The sequence below is a fragment of the Amphiura filiformis genome, chromosome 9 (genome assembly GCF_039555335.1).
Source record: "Amphiura filiformis chromosome 9, Afil_fr2py, whole genome shotgun sequence".
In the NCBI taxonomy this organism is placed as follows: domain Eukaryota; kingdom Metazoa; phylum Echinodermata; class Ophiuroidea; order Amphilepidida; family Amphiuridae; genus Amphiura; species Amphiura filiformis.
This window is the reverse complement of record NC_092636.1, coordinates 14,776,505-14,798,294: the sequence shown is the minus strand read 5'-3', so window position 1 is coordinate 14,798,294 and position 21,790 is coordinate 14,776,505. Positions and strand designations below refer to the sequence as shown.

Genomic DNA, 21,790 nt, shown 5'->3' with positions numbered 1-21,790 from the left:
AATTATAAGTACTTTTAATTAGCATTGGGTAAGGTATTACTTCCCTTCTGTGACACAGTAGTTTACAACATTTGTATCAACATACACTTAAGTATTATACATTTGTTAACTTTTTAACATTTGAAATGGCTCCGTCTCGTAGAGATCATTGATATTGTATCCATGTATACAAATAATTCATATTACCGTTATCGAAATCATCACCATACTCATTAAACTTCATGGACTTAGTTAAAAGCTGATTCTTTATCAAACAAAGTCGAGTCTCGTTCATTCTCGACAGTATTACCAGAAATGACTAATTTAACTACATGTACTTAAATAAATAACACAAATAAATAAACGATTTGCAGTTTAAAGTAAATAATGCAGTATATGCATTTCGGAAACCACTAAACCGGCACCTATCAATTCCATCTTGAAAGACAATGCAATTGCATGCCCCCTTCAATAATACATTTCAATTCTTTACCCGTCGTTTTATTGTTCTTATACATGTTGTAATGAAAGGGATTGTTTTTAAATAAAATATCTTTCTTGATATATAATAAATACTTAAACATTAATGTTATTTTTACGTCGTAATCAGTGGCGGCGCCAGGAAATTTTTTTCGGGGGGCATTAGGGGGGCAAAGTGAATTTCAGGGGGGGCAAAATCAACAAAGTTTGCTCAAAATTACCGTAAAAAGTGGAAATTTTCGTAATTTTGGGTTTTTTCTGGGGGGCAACAGGGGGGCAAGAGTTCTGACTGGGGGCATTTGCCCCCCTCGTGGCGCCGCCACTTGTCGTAATGACTACTGAAGTAAAGGATGATTCAAACGTAGAAAACCAAGAACAGAAATTTAACCGATACAGAAAAACGAAACTAAACCTTAAACGCCAGTTTCATTTTTGCCCACGGTTATGTTCCCAAGTCCTTGAATGTAATATAATTATTGCCACTAGTACTTAATTCATGTCAATTAAGCATTATAAAATTTAAATTGTCAATGTTATCTTGATAGACACTAATATTATTTACCTTTTAAATAAATCATGCTCTGCCATTTACGACTGTAGCAATTCGAAACGGAAATCATTGTCAACTGTTAACAGCTAGTACAGTGCGTGCATTTACTCAGAGAAATTTACTTAGTCAAATCACGTACGTTTCAAAGCTTGTAAATTCTGGCATTAATTAAGTACTGTAATAATAATATTGTCAGTAAATCATCAGAAACTGCCATCGAGATCCACGCCGCAGGATCACTAAATCAGTATATCACAAAATAGTCATAAATAAGTCCTGAAGAACTCCTGAACGGCAAGACGGCAACGCCGTTTCGGTTTTGCGAAGCGGCTTGAAATCGCCGCAAACCGGATTAGCACACACTTTCCTCTAGCTCCGTCGCTTATCGTTTAGCGCAGCATGAGATAAATGGAGCCAGTTTATAGCATAAGATTTGTCCAACCCGCTAATGCGTTTCATGAAACAGACTGGGGCCGGTTACGCATTGGGTAAGATTTAACAGCTGTCTTGTCATTCGTGATTGCGTCATAGTCCACTGTCATCTCCGCAGTTTCATGGACATCATCCTGACCATTGCTTACATATTCAGTACTATTTTCATGCGGTGCGTTAGTCTTAGTACTTCTCTGTTTCATGGAATGAGTTTCATTATGACACGGATTATCTTGAACTTGGTTCACAGGATATCCCTCCGTGACATAATCCATCGCGGATTGATCAGGTAGGTTTCCCGCAGAATTTGGTAAGGTAGTGGATGGATGACTAACCTCATCTTTAGACATCATTTCATCTGAGGTTTTCTTTGCCGCGTTGTGTTTATCCTCATTGATCACGTCACTAACTGTCTTTCCGTTTTCATCACATTCTGCATTGTTTGCCTTCACTACTTCATTGTTATTCTCTTTCGAAGATTTCTCCTTTTCATTGTTTGAACTATTGTTTGGACAACTTCTCTCGGAACCTGACATTTTCATTGACTTCTCCTCTCCACTGCTGCTGATAGTTTTCGACGTTCTTGGGTCCTGGGAATCAGCAGAGTCCATTTTCTCCGACTCTGACTGAACTTTGTCAGTGGATTTGTTTGTCGTTTTAGACGATTCTCCTTTTCCGCCTTGACCTTGGTCCACTTGTTTTGTTGATTGTCTTTTAGTGGCACCAGCATCTATTTTACCACCAACTACTTCTTGCTGCTTCTCAGGAAGTGGCTTTTGACCCATTTTGACAAGTAGAGTGTTTCGTTTTATTCCTTTTCTCGGATTAACCTTTTGCGGATTCTCTTCCTCTTGTGAGTCTGCAGAGCCTGTAGCTCTTTTTCGCCTCTTCGGTTTTGGAATGACATCAGTTCTTCTCTTTCTTCGTCGTTTTTTCTTTCCATTGTTGATTGCAGTTACATTTTGTCCTTGCTTGGATGTTTCCCCTTTCTCTGGGCCAGTTTTGCTTGATTTAGAGTCTACGCTGTGCCTCTCCGCCGCCATTTGACGCTGTGCCTTTTGGAAGTTTTCTTCAATTAATCTGAGCGGATCCACTTCGTTTGGCGGTTTCGCGGGGCACGCCAAAGCATGCTTTTTCAGACTCTTCAGATATGTAAACTGACGTGAGCAGAATGGACAACAATGGCCTTTCTTTACGACATTGTCACCACCAGGCGGATCTACAACTAATTTCTTCCCTTTGAAGAATTTATCGCGGTTAGGACACATCCTCATGTGCCTCTCTAGCTTGTTGATGAAATAGAACTTTTTATCACATCCGGGGCACGCATGTACGTCATCTACACTAGCGGAAGACCTACGTCGTGTATACTTCTGTGGGTTGTAAGTTTTCAATCCAGGCTTTGCTCGTTGGCGTTTTCCCGCTCCAATCTGTCTCAGTTGTATGGCTTTCTTCTTTGACTTTGTGTATGCCTTCATCTTCATCTTCTTTTCGGACGTTTCTATGGCATGTCTCTCAACTTCCATGGAATGTTGCTCTGCATCGATATTCTGCTCTTTATCTTTATTCCCGCTACCAACTTTGTCCATTCCTTGTAGGGCACAGTCCATGATATGTCCGTGGAATTCGGCAGTTTCGGTAAACTCTTTGGAGCACTTCGTACAACGATGAGTTGTGACTGTTTGTAGTACCTCTTGGTTCCTGGGATCGTTCAGCATATTCAAATACCCTATCTGTCTTGCGTAAGCAAAAGGGTGATGTCTTTGTGGATTAATTGGGCCAGTCTTCCTCGGTGAAGGAGTGCTCCTTGTTGGCGACGGAGAAGCAGAACTGGTCTTCAGTGGTAGCTTCAGCTTTCCAATCTTAACCGCTGTTTGTTTTTTCATCTCCTGTTCAATGAAGGAGACACGTTCTGGTTTAGGAGGCAATTCTGGTGGACCAGTTTTAATCTTGGCAGGATCTGTAAAATTGTGGGCTCTCAGCTCCTTTGGGCCAAGTTCTCTATAGTTCATCTCAGTCAAATTGTGCACATCTGTTTGATGCTTCTTCAGGTTGGACTTATAAGCAAAATCACGCTTGCATACCCCACAAGAGAATGTCTTCCCAACATGGTGTAATTGTGTTCGGTGTTGTATTAATTCGTCTGGATCTTGATACAGACGAACACAGAATTCACATTTGTAAGGCCACTCATGAGCATGAACGACAACATGTTTGGCAAGTGCTTTGATTGATGTAAATGGAACATCACATACATTGCAAGAAAAGCCATTTGAATCTAATGGATTTCTGTCAGGTGTGCGTTGTTTCTTGACCACTGTGTCGAGCTTATTTGCCCGTGGTGGTGATCCAGCTGCTACTACTTTTCCACCTACGAGTACAGGAGTAGCTGCACCGGGGACAGGTTTGGGTAAAATTGGTCTCAGAGCTGATTGAGCATGAGCTTGCTTAATCACCTGCGCCGCCACAAGATGTGGTGACAACTGCCGAGTTCCTTGTGTAGGAGATATCTGTGAACTTGCCTGTTGTGGTGGCGATACAGTAGATGGAGTTGATGGGCTTGGTTTAGGAAGTAGTGCTCTGTATGACGGCGTCTTTGATGGTTGCATTGGATGCTGCATTTGCATTGGCAGTGGTTGCTGCATTGGTAGTGGTTGCTGTATTTGCATTGGTAGTGGTTGCGGAATTTTAGGCTGCTGTGATTTCTCCTTGTCCACTTTCATGAGTAAACTATTCTGTTGCTGCAACATTTGCTGAACAGTTTGGACAGGTTTCTTTGATGGTCCAAGTTTTCTCGAATATTCTCTTCCACCAAAGGAGGCTGGTGACATATGATGGAATTCATATTTGGGTCCATTTGCATAGTTGGATGATTCTATGGACATTTTACTGGTTGCATAGCTTTTGGCTGGATTTGCTTGATGCTTTGATCCCTTGTTGGATTTGCTACTACAGGAAGACAGATCAAGAGGCTGGTTTTCATCTACTGGTTGAGACGGAATGTTATAGCTTGGTGGAGCTGGGACTGGAGAATCCATCCGTGGTTTTTTGCGAACAGTTAAATCAAGCACGCCATCCTCGGATATTGTCGGTGGGGGTGGAGGCGTTGGTTCTCTACGCTTCAAATTCAGTACACTGAATGTATCAAGTTTCTTGTGGTCAGTATGGGTAGTGGATAATTGTTGCGTAACAGGTGCATCATGGTGGAAACGCATATCTTTCATATTATCATCTTTTCCCATGTCAGTTTTAGGCTTCCTTGGTATATATGGCTGGGGTTTAAGTGTAGATACCCATGGATTTCTCAATACTGGTTTCTGAAGTTCATTTTGAATTTTTCCAATGGCCTTAACAGATTGTTGACGATTAGATTTAGAACCCCACATATTGGACATATGGCTAACAGAGCTCGCATTGGGCATGTAGGGACTGTCACTTGAAGGAATGGCTTGTAGTTGTTGACGGGATTCAAGTGAAGGACTACTGCTCATTCTGTCACGACTTGAAGGCACTGAAGGATGTCGATGGGTGACAGAGCTTGGCTTTCTACTTGAACCACTTGCTGACACCCCAACTGGTTGTGTACTGCCTGTATTTTGAGATATCCGCTCAGCAGATGACTCGTGAATCTTTGATTGAAGTGGAGTACTGTCCATGTCTGGCGAGCAAGCTGCAGCAGCAGGCGGAAGACCGGTACGTAGACTTAAAGAGCCCTCAACTGGTGGACTTGAAGCAGGTGGTGGCAAACTTGGCTCCGAGATTTGCTTGATGGGTATGGTAGATCGGTTAACTGACATTCTCTGTTTATAAACTGCTGACTCCAACTCAAACGTTTCTGGTTTTGTTGGCATGAATGCTGATAAAGGATTTGGATTAGGTTCAATCGGAAACGTTAAGTAGGACTCTGCAAAATCTTCTTGACTGTGAACAACGCGGCTTCTTTTAAGAGGAGACTTATTTTTTCTTGGTTTCCTCATACCAGTTGAGACAGGAGCTGATGAAGTGAGTGGTACATCTGCATCATAACTAACCTCATTACCAGGGCCAGGTGAAGGTGCCTTTGTGACTTTGTTCTGATTTGGTGATGAAACTGTTAATTTCTTTGGTTTTCTTCTTCTTCCACAGTGTACTCTGGATATGGTAGGCGTGTTCGCCTAGGACGAACTAAGATCTTGTGAATAAGACGTTTGTGCCTTCTCACATTTGTCTTGGATGAGAAACGTCTACCGCAGAGTGAGCAGGGAAATATCTTCAATCGTTTGCCTTTGGAATTCTCTTTCAGGAGTTGTATCTGTTCTGGAGTAAGCTCCTCCTCTGTAAATTTGTCTTCATCTACAGCAGGAGGAATAGGTGATTTGGCTTTCTCTTTCACAACTTCTTTATAAGAAACTGTAGGTGTTTTACCTGGATGTTTCAGCTCCAAGTGCTTGGCCAACCACGTTCTGTAGCGGAAAACACGATGGCAGAATTCACATTGGTAATTACCACAACTTTTTCCACTCCGATGCCCATATGCAGCACTGCTGTACATCATTGGTATCATTGATGCGGACCCACTCAATATATTATCAGAAAACTGAGCTTCATTTGAGAAACTATCATCAGCAGGAGGTTCGCTAACTGAGCTTTCATTTATCTGCATTGCTTCTTCTTCCGGACTCTCCTTTTGACTCTCCTCAGCTTTGCTATCCTTCACTGCTTTGTTATCATCATGCTCTTTACTCTTCATCTCAGATTCCTCCTGATTCAGCAATATCTTGGTAGGCAACCGATCTGTCACTTTCTCACTACCTTTCTTGCTAACTGACCTTGTGCATATCTTTTCTCGCTTACCAGGTACAAATATCTTCTTAGTCTTTGATGCAGACCTCCTAGCTTGTAAACCATGTTTCTTTGCAATGTGAATTTTGACATGAACAGGTTTACCAAACACACTACCACAAATGTGGCACTTATAGATAGGTTTGCGTTTTTTGGGCTTTTTAACTTTCTTTAAACCATTTTCAATCTTACTGTCAGTTGTACTTTTCCCATCTCTATTTTCAGGATCTGGAGATGATTTATCCTCGCGACTCAAATTATCCTCAGCCTTGCAAAACACATTATCATCAACTGCCTTCTTGGCATCTGCAGATACACTATCAGTTTCATGAGTGTGTATTTTTGAGGATGTCACATGCGAGTCTTTGTCCTGTTCATCCTGCACCTCTCGTTCAGCTCCTGAAGACTCTTCAGTTGAAGACACATCTGGAGCTTGGATTGCCAGCTTATCTTCTAGGACAATACTTGCCTCCTTACCATCATCAACTGCATCATCAGTTTCATTGGGTGTCAGTACAGTCTCGTTCACTGGAGATCCTTGATTCTTGATAATAGGAAGCACAGGAGAAATTTTGGGTGGAGCGATTTCATGGCAGATGATGCCACCGATGATGACTTCCTTGGTGGTGGCCGTATTATTGGAAGACCAAGATGTGGTATGCTTGGTTGGAGAGGGGATCAAGAACCCTTCCTTTGTCATATTTTCCAATATTGGCATATCTGGACTTCTCAAACCTACATAAATAAAAATAAATAAGAAGAAAATATTATATTAATATCAATATATTTTTTTGCTTTGGTATTGACCAAATGACATTCAATTTAGATTTTTTATGTATTCTACTCTTTTGTAAAAATGCAGATTGTAATAGGGTTGTGTTTTTGCATCGATTTCAAGCTGTTCTTATACTAATTTTACTTTAAACATAAGGTTTTAAATGGATAAAAAATTATTATGAAGTCATACATCGGTATGTGAAACTATGTTTATGGAAAAAGTGTATCATAGGTGGCATATAGTTTTATGTTTCAGGAAAAAGTGTATCACATAGTGGCATATAGTATACTATGTCACCATGTGATACAATTTTTCCTGTGTTAACAGAAAAAGTGAAGCACATGATAGTGATGTATATTACTATACACCGTTATGTGATACACCAATTTCTACTTTTTTATCATTTGCTTACCATACACCAATTTTATTAGTTATTATTTATTACTAATTAATTACGAAACTTGGCGTAATTGAAGAACGATATTTAAAACCTATAGACCAAAAATTGCAAATTGACCAAAAATCATGTGATGAACCTGAAGATTTATCAACTACACCTGGCTTATCTGGAAAATCCTCATCCCCATTTTTCATAAGTCAGCGACAATTTGCACAGGAATATCTATTTCATATAAGTGGCTACTATACTTACTGCCATCAGCAGCCAGAAGATCTTTCTCCTCATTCAGCTTGGTCTCAACCACCAGATGTTTTTTGCCATCTGTATCCACTGGTGTAAGCTTAACCACAGGAGATCCTCTACCAGTCTGATCACCAATGGTAAGAGTATTTGGAGCCGGTATCTTTGCTTGCTCTTCTATCTGGACATCATCTCCCTTTGCTTTCCCTTCCACCTGCTTCTTTTTGTCTGTTCCTGCTGTATCTGATGATGTCTTGGATTTACCTACTTTCGTCTTCTTCTCATCTGCTGTTACATCAGTACTGATCTGTTTGGATTTGGCTGCATTTTTGGTTGTATTCTTGTTATTGACATCGGTGGATTGCTTTGATTGCTTTCCACTTTGACTCTTTTCAGTTTTAACTTTTGCTTTATCCTTAGATTTACCCATCTTGTTACTTGCTGTATCCTTTCCACTTAATTTTGAACCTTGTTTGCTGGTCTTTGCACTGCTTGCATTTGATGCTATCTTATCTGTTGATTCTTTTACGTTCTTTTGTGCTGTAACCTTTGCTTTGGCTTCTTTTAACATTGCTTCATTGTGCATCTCTTCTGATGGAGGCTCACCACTGTTATACCAACAAAGAAGCTCTTCACCTGCTGGAATGTCCTGGAGCAAAAAACAAAATGGCAATATATTTATTCATCACTGGTATCCATTATTCATATTGTTTCATATTAATGATGAGTGGTTTTTTGTCTGTTATTTCTTTCACAGAGTGATATTTGCCCCACAATTCAAATGCAGTAAGGGGAAGATTGGGCCATATTTGTTAATGATTTTTTTCTCGAACATGGTACCATGTTCCATAGTCAAAGACTGCTCTTTATAATTGAAGACAGAGATAAAAAAGACTTTATGGTGTCTAACGTCACTGTCAATCAAATTCCCTACTATCCTTGATTGGTTAATAGCGCGTAAAAAGGAAGGTCGCTTTATCTGGTGCCGATCGGAGAAAAGGAATAGCAGAAATGACGAAAAATTACGTACTTTTTCAAGGCAAAAAGCAACTTTTCTAGGTATTGTTGACATGTTGTCTTCAGGAAAGAAAGTTTCCTTCTATAAAGACCCAACTTTTGAGATGGTTTGCATGTTTGAAGGTGCAAAATTAACAATAAGGCACCCAGTTTTATCATCATGTTCAGCAACTCATATCTTGTAAACAAACCGTGCATGACTTTGATTGACAGATGCCGTTAGACGCGTTTTAGGCTTTTTATCTCCGTCTTTTAGTATAGACACTATCTTCCAGTTTAAACTTTTTTTTTTTTTAAAACAGGCTATGTCCTATGCGATGTTTTTTTTTTTTTTTTTTTTTTGGTAACAAGAACGGCGCCCCAAATAACATGGCATACGCAAACGTAGTTCTTACTCCCGGTTTAACTATTCTAACCGTCACCTCCTAAAACCCCTAACCTAAACCCTAACCCTAACCTATACTAAAAAATATGCTAAATAATTCACGTTCCCGTTCAATTTCTGAAAAATTTCGATCACACGACGTGACAATGTAAATGTTGTGAGTAGTGCCAATGAATTGGTGCAAAATTCAGCACCACAAATGTTGATGTGCGCCGCTATTTTGTCCTACATTTAAACATTACCGTAAGTAAGGAGTACAAAAAGTTGACATTTATGTGTTGAGGAAACTCCAATATTTACTCGGCATGGTATGAAAATTAGTTAAATGATGATCTTTTCTCTGGTATACCGATATGAAATCGCTTATCGAGCAGCAAAATATCCGCCTGCACATGGGGAATTCCCAGTGATGTGTTCTAGATCTACAAGTAGAGTCGATTGTCCCGCTATTTCGTTCGCAGAGCCGTTACTTGCATATTGTTTCAAGAGATCGGTATTCAGAGCGAACATGTCATACAGTTCTTGGAGTATTTATTTTTGACATTTTGTCAGAAATGATCGCCAATTGATTGTGCCGAAAATGTAATTTTTCTTGTAAACTACGATGTTTTATCATTCAAAAAAAAAAAAGCAATAGCGCATAGCGCTTCTGCGCTAAATCTCATTTTAAAAGCTATGCTGCTGCTGGGTCCTGAGACAAACCTTTTTTTTTTTTTTGGCCTAACCTTATAATAATGTGCCCTGCATGCTGCTTAACAACGTTCATTTCGCACATATGTGTACTTACCCTGAGTGTCTTGTAGAAGATATTCTTATTTTCCTGTTGTGCAATCATGTTCTGTTCCTCATAATACCTAGCACTCTTCACATAACGCATCCAGTTTCCATTACGTGGGTCCGAGGCATCTATGCAAAAGATTCGTCTACCTTTTGGTCCTCGAATCTTGAATAAAAATATAAATATACAAAATCATTTTCGTATCTATTTCAATTCTTTACTGCTTCAGCATTTACTACTATGTGTTATTTTAGGTCTAGTTTGTTCTTTTGCAATAATTGCTTTTTTGTTTGTTTGTTTTTTGATATGTTTTGTTTTATCTTTTTAAAGGGATATTGCATAATGCATGATCATGTGTATTACACTCCATTGTGTTGTAATATCTGGTACACCAGAACGTAATTCAAATTTGAAGATATTTTTGCTAAACAAATTAATCTGCAAGAAATTTTTTGTACATAATTATTATTTAGCCAGAGGTTTCCAGTGGTATAAAAATCTCAACTTTTTTTGAAAAAAGTGGGGTGGGGGAGTGAGGCTGTGGATCACGAAATGCCCTTTTAAGGGGAGGTTGCAGGGGTTTTAAAATAAGATTGCATTCAAACGTGAAATTCTAACAAATTAAACATATTATCTGTTTTGAACCTCATTACACATGGAATTTGATATTTGGGGAATTGTTCTCAAAATATTAGTCTTTGGGGATAACCTTCAACTTAAAAATTACAGTTTTGCAGATTTATCTCATTTATATTTTATTGCAAAAACTTAGTGATATGTAAAAATGAATCAATTCAAACTCAGGCAAAATCTCTACTCATTTGTGTATAGACATGGAGCAATGAGCTCATAAGTATCACTTTTCAGGTTGAAAGATGTCATAATTGATCTAATCCCATCCCTAGTTTGTCTCTGCTCACTTAACAGGAAATGTTACCAAAGGGTCAATTGTAAAGGAAATTCATACATTGTGGAGGTCAAACCGGCTTATGGCTTTCTAATATAATCAACATAAGGTTTAGTTCATTAAACATTGAAACTAATTAGTAACAATTTCATTAACAATATAAAAACGATCACACAAAAAAACACAATTCAAGCAAGTTGATACTGTATGCTATGTTTGCTGCAAAAATCATAATATCCTCAAAAATTGACCTATTTATCTGTAATGTACACATGTACTTGTTCAATCACAACTCTCTGTCTGCTGAGCTGGCAATATCAATACATGAAGATTTCCCCTTTATAGTGCAGCCATGACCCAAGTTTAGTGGAAATAGGATTTGAACTGCCCATATGAGACCAAATTTAAACAAGTCTTGCATGTATGGTTGACACAGAGAAACACCTATACCAATCCCACAGCTACAGACTGTGAAGCACGGTGGCCCAATGGTTAGGGCGCGAGCTTCATGATCGGAAGGTTGCGGGTTCGAGCCCCACCACGGCCAGTGTGTTGCGTCTTTGAGCAAGATAGCTTAATTCCCAATTGCTTCACTCCACCCAGGTGTAAAATGGGGAGCTGCTGGGGGTAATCACAATCTAAGTCGCTGAGAGTACCTGCGCATCAGTTGCGGACTTGGTGAAGCGGAGATGATTCTGATATATCCTGATGGCAGCGGAATAATTGTTGAAGTGTGCTGATAATTAGGCCATGCCTAGCTGAAGCGCACGTTAAATCAAACAACATTTATTTTATTTCTTTTTACAGACCCCCCAACACCCCCCCACACACAAACGACTCCTGCTTCCATAAGGTCTCTCCTTCAGACAACCTAAAAATGTACTATATTGCACAACAACACGTACCAAGTCCAATCACACCCCTACAACTTAACAATGCACTTTACATGTATTAACATTAAGCACGTCTACACCACAACTGAAAATTTAAACCAAAATAGTTTTCAACAACCCATAAACCTACATCATATATTCCCCTTTAGAATAAAATAAGTAAACTCCATTTACCTCCCATGAGTATGTGTCATCATTCACTTCTCCCAGCTTTCTCTTGATACCAAGAAATGGACCGTATGTCTCATCCTTCTTGATGGCTTTCTTTGACCACACACCTGCCACAGAAAACAAATTAAACAAGAAAAAGTTGTACAAAGGAGCAAATAAGATAAGAAATTGCATATAAAACATACATTACATAAATAGTCATACATGTTTATCTTAGCAGCCCTTGCAACATCTTCTTTACTGTGTCTGTATTACAATACCATTTGCAGGAGTATTTTCAATTTTTTTTTTAAATCCGGACATTTTTGTTAAAAGTGACATATGCATTGCATAGGAAATTTTCTAAGAAACCCATAACAGCTACATGTAGCAAAATTTTAAGTAATGTTGACATTCTCAGAAAATTTCCCTTTTGAAACATTTCTCATTTTTTGCAAGAAGGATTTGATTTGTTGAGAAAAATCACAAGAGTCCTAAAATCATGGACACTTTAAAATACAGTGACAAACTGTTTAATTATGTTTCTGATGTATCGTTTCCAAATATTTATTAATCATGAAAAAAATCCAGATTCGTTTTTGAGTGAACAAACACATTACACTAATTTTTTACCATTACAATATGTACTCTACAAAATGTCCTCCATTTTAAATGTCATAATATGAATACCATCTGAAACCCAGATTCTAAAAAATATCTTTCCACACAAACAGCCACACAAATATGTATACCTATCACATTATGTATGCAGTCAGTAAATTAGTATCAATATATGCATCAATTGTGCTAGAATGACATATCAGTAATCAATTCTCTTACAATATTCTTGCTGTTTAAAATGTAGACAGTCTGCAGCTGAAGAAAGACATTTCAAGTATGCATGTCTATTCATCATATCAGTAACATGATAAGATGTTGGAGTAATGTACAGGTATTGCTCTCTGGTATACATGTATGTCATTTGTCATCACATTTAATGATTTAAGGCATAACATGTAAATAATGTCAAGAAGTTTTCAGATTTTTTCAAAACCTCCAGGATTAATATAGAGTCCGAAGTTTACCGGTTTTTTTTCCTATAATCCATTTTCTGTGTTGTAATCCGTGTTGTAAAATTTGTAATTCCATGTTTCATGTATAAAGCTAAAAATGTATAAACAATGATGGTACGTGTCACAATAAAGTGTTCAATATCATGATTAGTAGTTATATATACACTGTACCTTTTGATATTATTAAACAGTATTTTTATCATAAAAGTTGACATATGCAATTCATTATTGTTTTTAACATTTATACCTCTTATCTTTGTCATTTTCTGTGTTGTACCTCCGATTGCGTGATTTTTTTTCTGTTTTCCGTAAAACGGAAAACTTCAGACTCTAGATTAAATACCTCAAGAATTAAACCAATTAAGTTGTTTGCATGGTTTCAGCTGGTGACAATTATAGTTTTATGTCAGTTTGGGCAAAGTTTAGACAAGTATTTCTGTTTTGAGCTATGGCTAAATTAATAATCAATCAAAAATGAATAATGAATTTTTTTTTTTTTAAAGAATTCTACAATTAATAGTAATACAGAACCGAATGGAATTGGGGCGATTGTTTGCTGCAATTCGGCGAGCACTGCAGATTGCTCATATATTTGGTAGGACTTAGCATTAAATCTTGTTTATCTATAAGACCTCTACTAAAAAGAGCTTCATTAAGGGATCTGGAATGAGCATTTTGAGCGTTTCGACAGTATTTTTTGTGGGACATGAGAGCACATCAGACATATCGAATTGCATTCTGAATACGAAGAATGTCTTTCTGATATCAAATATTTTTCATTTTTGAAATTCACGATATAATACAAATTTTATGACAAATTATTAAAATTTGATATTTTTCACATTTTTGATATATAGCAGTCCTCGAAGTAAATTTTATAAATCTAATGACATATTCTTAAAGTGTATGTAGCTGGGTGGAAGAGCTGACGATCAATTGAAAATGTTTACCTTTCATATTGAAGATATGGATTTTTTTCCCCAAAAGACCTAATTTTTTTTTTGTGTTTTGGGGAAAAAAATCCATATCTTCAATACGAATGGTCAAAATTTGCAATTGATTGTCGGCTTTTCATCCCACCTACATTCAATTTAAGTATAAATCATCGGATTGATAAAGTTTACTTTACAAATACTGCTTGACTGAAATACAAACAAACAAATACATCGAAATGGCTTCAAAGGCTTGTACTTTTGATCAACTGCAGCAAGTTTCTTGTTCTATTCAGTAATACTTATTTTCAAGATATTTTTGCTTGTCATCGGAGCCACCTGTATACAATGTTTAACCATTCTTCATCTTGACGTACTTCAAATAATGTTATGATTGATTCAATGAATGTGAAATTCAATTTTTATTTCGTAAAATTCTATTCATTATTATACTGCATTCGCAGGGAAATGATATATCATTCCATCTAGGTTAGATAAATTGTTTTGAAGTCAGTCATCACTCTCTCTGTATTAATGAAAATTGAATAGCATTAAACTGCTAAAGTGTGTTATGAGTAATCATGTTTGATCATGGACTGTGGACAGTCCATGGTTTGATATCAGTTGATTAATTAATTGGAAGTTACAACATGTATGAATATGCAGTATGTACTGCCAATCAGAATTTTTTTCTGAATAAGGGAAATAAAATGAATACATGAATGAATAGTTGAATAAATTCATATCATTCACTTCATTCCTAAATGCTCAACAGAAACAGAGTTCATGTCCACTCTTGAATCCAATTCTTGTAATCCAAGCGCAAATCTAGTGATAATAATTTGCAGATGTCCATGACATCATAATGCTAAATCCAATTAAGCACATGTTTACGTTTCACAGCATTCTACTGTGTATGTATATTAAAGCGTGCATGCTTTGTAACATTTGAGAAAAATGTCTTGTTTACATGTACACGGCCTCAAATATACCAACTGACTGAACAAATTCAATATACTTATCCCTTATCATGCATACAATGTATGTTAGGTCAGTGATAATACATTGTACATGATGATATAGGTGGCTTTTTGAAGAAATTTGTACAAATATGTGGAGATTCAATGAGATAGAATATTTTGTGTACACGGTTAGTTACGGTAATGCTTATTGCATAATTTTACCAGTAGCTGCATGTCATAAACTCCTTCAGTATTTAACTACATGTATGTACTTGAGTGACTAGCTTGGTCCATTAAATATTTTTAATCAGCATTAACGTCACTTACATTGCTTGTTCTATCAATGATTTGTCAAAATTATGTAAATAAAATTAAAGGTTTAGTTCCCTCTGGTCAAAAGTTATTTGATTTAAGCTTTGACGCAATTGATGTATAATATTAGGATTGGTTCATATTTTATTAATTTTGAAGTAAATTAATGGATGCAACATGCATACATGTATGTCTTCATAATTTTTTATATTAATTCCATTTGATTGTCATGTTTTTATACATGTAGGCGGAAATACTGGGGGATGGATGGGTGGGATAAATCCCCCAGCATTTTGATAAATGTTGACACTTGTAATGTTCACAAAGAAGATTTATGATATGTGACCCGTTCTGACAAAACCAGGAACAAGTCGTAGTTTTGACATTTCATGATTTGAATAAAAATGTAAGCAGGGGACAATAAGCCTCAAAATGACACCAACATTATATACATAGCATCAATACTTTTCAAGATATGGATAATTTTGTAAATGATACTTTGATATTTTTGCCGAACGGCTATTCTAAGAAATTGGTCAAATTAGTCTCCTGCTTTACACAGGATTGAATAGGGATTATCATAGTTCAACTGTAAATTATTGATTAAATAAACCTCTTTTTAATAAGTACTCTCAAGGATTTGAAAGTCCATTCAGTCCCAAGGTCAAATACCATGAAATTAAGAATTCCAAAATTTGATTTTTTTTTTATGGGAATGTCATCTTTAAAGGCCTATAACTCAAAAACATGCCTGGCGACTTGTTCCGGGTTTTGTTGGAGCTGGTCACATATTCACAAAGCTGCATATGTAATAAACAACTTTGCAGCTTTGTGAGTATCATCTTCTTTGTGAACATTACAACACCTGTGGGTTTCTGACCAAATTAACCTCATATTTGACCACTTAGCCTTAAGTGCCAATATGGTACTGGTTTTGGTAAGTACTGTTTTCAGATGCTGTACCAGTATAGTTCTGTTCCCTCTACAAAGCTTGGTACTGTATGTGTGCCCCGTACAACCTAATATTTTCACGAGACCTTCAGGCACTTTCTCCTCAATATACAAAGCACAATTTTTCCTACTATAATAAAATAATTTTCTATAAAAATTCTTGAGTTTAAAAGATGTATTGCTTTATAGACCAACATCTAAACCCATTATTATTGCAGCCTGTATCCATTCAAGGATTGAACCAACTAAGCTGGGTCAAGTTTTCACTGTTCAATGGCCCAGAAAGTATGTGCCCATTTTATATACCAAATTAAATGTTTGACTGCATTCACTCTTTATTCTTTTATGTAGGTGTTCATACTACATACATACATGTACATTTAATACTTGGGCAATTCCAAGCAAACATGGACATGAAAAAACAATTGAAAAATGCTCAGAACTAAGTGCTGCTATGGCAAATTTGGTACTGAGATGAAAGAAGTCTACATGCTCAAAATTGAGCCATCTTCATTGATAAACGATGTTTGACATGAATTTTCGTCAAAAACCCTAAAATTGTTGTCCAAATTTTTGGATTTTTTTGGGAATACAGATCTCATTTACATATCATTATAAGGTTTTCTTGTACCTTTAAAATTACTCAATGATACTTTTACATGTTTTTCATGATTTTTGCTTTTCTTATGTACTTCATTAAATCTCTTCAAATGGGCAGACAAAAAACATAATTTTGTTAATGTAATTCTGTTACCAAATCTTAATCTACTTGAAAGTGCCATATATTAACAATATTTTCAACCTGATAGTGTTATACTATATTATATACTGCGCCCAAAAAGAATCTGAACACTTAAAACATAAGCCACTTCTTAAAAAGACACTATAAAATTACAAAATAAAGTACTTGATAGATAGAGAATTTTGTTTTGTGTGTTGTATTTTGATACCTCATTCGGTATGATGCAACTTTTTTTCCTAACTTTGAATAAAGAGGAGAACTTAATTTTCAAAAGTGACAACAATTTGCATTTTGCTTTTCCCTCGAAGCATGCAGATATTGTTCACAGCAGAGTGAGCCTTCATCCGTTAGGCTTTATTGAACCCGTATAAAAAGGTAGCAGAATTCGCCTTGAAGGCGGAAATATTGTCACTTTTGAAACTTGACTTTTTGTCATTCAAATGAGTATTGCTTACTTAGTGGAATAAAATCACATTGTGCAGAATAAAAGTATGCAGAACAAAATTCTCCATCTATCGATTCATGTATTTTGCAATTTAGATTTAGTGTCTTTAAATTGCTTTTGTGAACTATTATGATTCCGATGGTCCAAAAAACAACTTAACCCAATTTCAAAGGTTGACTTCTAAAAGTTGAAAAGTATGTTTCAAATTGTTGTTGCCTATTCTAAAAGACCAACAACTTTTTAAAGAGTATTTGGTAAAAATATGAACGAAATATAATTTAAAATTCAAACTGTGGCACCAGTTGTTTTTGGATCACCCTGTATTATGATGTATGCAGGCACAGATATTTGTGTTCCAATATCTGTGATGCAGGCATCTTACCTATCTGATCAGCTTCCATTCCAGATGCTTTGAACTCCAATTCTGGAGGGATTGCCATCCCTTCTGGGATAGTCTCCATCTTGAGCAGTCAAGATGCTGAAATGTACAAATGGATACAAAGTTACATAGGAGAATATTATAGTGTAACACATAATTATGTGGATATTCTGATACTATGGGTAATCTATAGCTGTACATGAAGTCAGACATATTCAATTTTCAGTTTCTTATAGAATTGTAAACAGCATCAATAAAGCTGCATTTTGTAGAAAACCCCATTGAATTTGGACAATCAGTTCAAAAGGTTTGAACAATTAAAGCGTTTCCAAAACAACAGGAAACACAAGGAAATACTTCCTTTGTTTGGCTATATCTCAAAATTAACATTTCTGACTTCCAACTGATTTTGCTTGATATACATGTACATGCACATTTAAGATTATAATTGTTTGTTTTTAGTGAGAAATATGTGCATCCAAGTAATGTATCTTTTAAAAGAACTTATGGAAATTGTTTGTGCCCAGCACATACATTTATGAACCTGCATATAAAATCAGCTTCTTTAAAAATTGTAAGTACAAAATGTGTTAAAGCCATATTAATAACATTTGCTGAGGAGAACGCCCTCAAAAATTTTCTAATTCTGTTTTTTACACGATTGTTATGTACTTTAGTAAACAAAGATTCTCTGCAGATATCAAGACTTAAGGTGCTGTAGTTTTGTCAAAATCCGAGATATTGAATAAAATGCAGGAACCGTCGTTTTATTATTACGATGGAAATGTTAATAGTCGAACACGTAAATGTTTTGGTTTTTACACGATTGTAATGTACTTTAGTAAACAAAGATACTCTGCAAAAATCAAGACTTAAAGGAGTATTTTGTGATCCTAGCATCCTCTATTTGTGTCATTTTTCATTAGATATCCACGAAAAAAAAACCTATTCCCAAAATTTCAGTTGATTCCGATTTTGCGTTCGCGAGTTATGCATGATTATCTGTATTACACTGCCCCATAGACAATGCGTTGTAATTTCGTTCTGGTGCACCAGAACAAAATTCAAATTTCACGATATCTTTGCTAAACGAATTAATCTGCAAGAAATATTTTGTACATAAACATTATGTAGCCAGAGGTTTCCAGTGATATAAAAATCTCAACTTTTTTGAGAAAAGTGGGGGGGGTGTCACGAAATGCCCTTCTAAGGTGTTGTAGTTTTGTCAAAATCCGAGATTTTGAATAAACTCCATCGTTTTATTATCATGATTATTACGATGGAAATGTTAATAGTCGAACACGTAAACGATGTTCATAACACATAACACAATATTACGTACACGGCGTGCAGGTCTCATACATGCATTGGCGGTAAGTAGTAAATTCCAATTTTCTTTGCTTTACCTCACTTGTTTGGCTCAAAATTAAAAGGGGACATATTTGACAGTAAAAGCTAACATTTTATGGAAAACAAATACTAATCTATTTTTACATAAATAAGTTATAATATGGCTTTAACTTAAAGTTGATTAAAATCACATCCATTTTTATATGTTTGAGTGCATCAATGGCTGTGTTTGCCTTCCCTCATAGCTCCTCATGAAATACACCAGAAATACAGAAATGGTGTATTGATTCAAAATGCAATCAATACCTTGCCGCTTTCTTATTAAATCTTATTTGTCATTTCTTCAAATCAAGTCAAATAGCCACACTGTAAGTGAGCTGAGAATATGCGCTAAAATACTCCTGGGGTTTATGTCTCAAACTACAAAGCCAGGCATTGCAATTATGACTATACATTGTAGTATTAACTCTCTTCAAGCGGGTGTCCACTGCAGACGACAAGTTTCCAATTTTTTTTATTAATTCAAAAATTTCAGAAATGTAAATTTTCATGCCCATATTTGGAATCAGCATGAAAAATGCATTAAAATGAGTACAACTTGAACTTTTTCCATTGAAGCGCATAGCTAATTTGCACGCAGAGCATTAAATAAGCAAGTGATTTGAAAGAGGTTATGTACACTGTGACTGAAACAACACATACATTTAGTGCCATATCAGTGTATCTATTTCACTGCTATTAATACCCCGATTAATACATGGAGGAAGTGCTTTCTTATTAATCTGATGTCATTTTTCAAATCAAGTCAAATAGCCACACTGTAAGTGAGCTGAGAATATCGCTAAAATACTCCTGGGGTTTATCTCTCAAACTACAAAGCCAGGCATTGCAATTATATAGTATTAAATAAGCAAGCGATTTGAAAGAGGTTATGTACACTGTGACTGAAACAACACATACATTTAGTGCCATATCAGTGTATCTATTTCACTGCTATTAATGGAGTCAGTGGAGGAAGTGCTCACTCATGCACTCACTTCAATTTCATTTTAAGTTTATTGTATTTATAAATATCATGTCATATTGATCATTTAAATATCATGAGGTTTATGTATCATATCCTTTAGGCAAGCTGGCTTTTAGTAAACGAATACCAGTATAATACTGAATATGTTCGGTAAGATACGATGATGCATGTACTTTATTTGAAATATGTACGTAATGTAACTAAAGTATGCATGCACACAATGTTCTGGTATGGCGAGTAAACAAATGTAATAGGACAATTTCTTTTTCTTTTGATAGTTGCCTAATATTCATTTTTACCTAGCTGGGGGGTTTACACCCCCCAGCTAGGTACTGTAATGCTCTCCGATTCTTCTTTATCTATGCCCGTGCAACGGGGCATAGATATTGTATTTGTTGTGTTTAGTCTTCGACTTCTCCTTCTTCTTCTCACGCTTCCTTTGCACTCCTCTAGCTCAAGAACCAAAGTAGCCTCGAGGTCCATACTTGGTACAATGATGGCCCATGACCCCTAAAAATTTCCTATGGTACCACCGACCCCAGAGGTCAAAGGTCATGGACTACAGGGGGCAAAGTGTGTAAAATTTGAAACATCTCTAGCTCAAGAACTACAGCGCCCTCAGGGTTTATACTTAGTATAATGATGACCCGAGACCACTAAAAGTAACCTATGGTAGCCACGACCCCAGATGTCAAAGGTCACAGGCTACAGGGGGCAATATGTGTAAATTTTTAAAACCATTTTAGCTCAAGAACTATAGCGCCCTCAGGGTTCATGCTTGGTACAATGATGGCCCATGACCCTTAGATATTTCCTGTAGTAACATCGACCCCACAGGTCAAAGGTCATGGGCTACAGTTAGCAATATGTGTAAATTTCAAACAGCTCTAGCTCAAGAACTACAGCACCCTCAGGGTTCATACTTGGTACAATGATGACCCATGACCCTTGATGTATTCTATCTTAGCCGCATCCCCAGAGGTCAAAGTCTAAAGGCTTTAAAAAGCAAAATAGGTGCGACTTATTAACACAGTGTAGCGCAATAGGGAGTATTTTGTTAGCTACCTGTGTTTGCAATGATAAAGGTCTGAATCGTACGTCAAGGAAATTGATCACTTAACAAAAACTCCCTTAAAAGGGAATGTGTAGGCATTTTGCTTTTGGTTTCTTGGACCACCTCAAAAGGTTGTCATGATGGGACAAGGGGTGTGGTTGGTTAAGGGGTGGGGTATTAGAGAGAGTGTGGTCCAGTCTTGTGGTGTTTGAGAGAGAGTGAGGGTCTGATGGGGTATAAGAGAGAGTGAAGTCTTGGTAGGATATTAGAGAGAGTGTGGGCCAGTCTGGTGGTGGTTTAGAGCGAGTGAGTGTCTGGTGGAGCATAAGAGAGAGTGAGGGTCTGGTGGGGTATTAGAGAGAGTGTGGTCCAGGCTGGTGGTGTTTTAGAGAGATTGATGGTCTGATTGGGTATAAGAGAGAGTGAAGGCTTGGTAGGGTATTAGAGAGAGTGTGTGGACCAGTCTCATGGTGTTTTAGAGAGAGTGAGTGTATAGTGGAGTTTAAGAGAGAGTGAAGGCTTGGTGGGGTATTAGAGAGAGTGTGGTCCAGTCTGGTGGTGTTTTAGAGAGAGTGGTGGTCTGGTGGAGTATAAGAGAGAGTGAGGGTCTGGTGGGGTATTAGAGAGAGTGTGGTCCAGTCTGGTGGTGTTTTAGAGAGTGATGGTCTGATGGGGTATAAAAGAAAGTGAATGCTTGGTAGGGTATTAGAGAGAGTGTGGGCCAGTCCAGTTTTATGAGCATTACATGTATAT

The 21,790-nt window shown here is 36.8% G+C and overlaps 1 protein-coding gene across 1 annotated transcript in view; it reads right to left on the bottom strand.

Annotated features, from left to right (window-relative positions):
* Positions 1-790: 790 nt before the first annotated feature.
* LOC140160673 (uncharacterized) overlaps positions 791-21,790 on the bottom strand; it is a 38,416-nt gene continuing 17,416 nt past the window's right edge. Inside the window, 6 exon segments of the mRNA XM_072183956.1 lie at positions 791-5,532; positions 5,535-6,997; positions 7,693-8,329; positions 9,870-10,025; positions 11,835-11,938; positions 17,610-17,705. Of these exon segments, the coding sequence (XP_072040057.1) occupies positions 1,465-5,532; positions 5,535-6,997; positions 7,693-8,329; positions 9,870-10,025; positions 11,835-11,938; positions 17,610-17,688 (6,507 nt within the window). The 5' untranslated portion in view covers positions 17,689-17,705 and the 3' untranslated portion in view covers positions 791-1,464.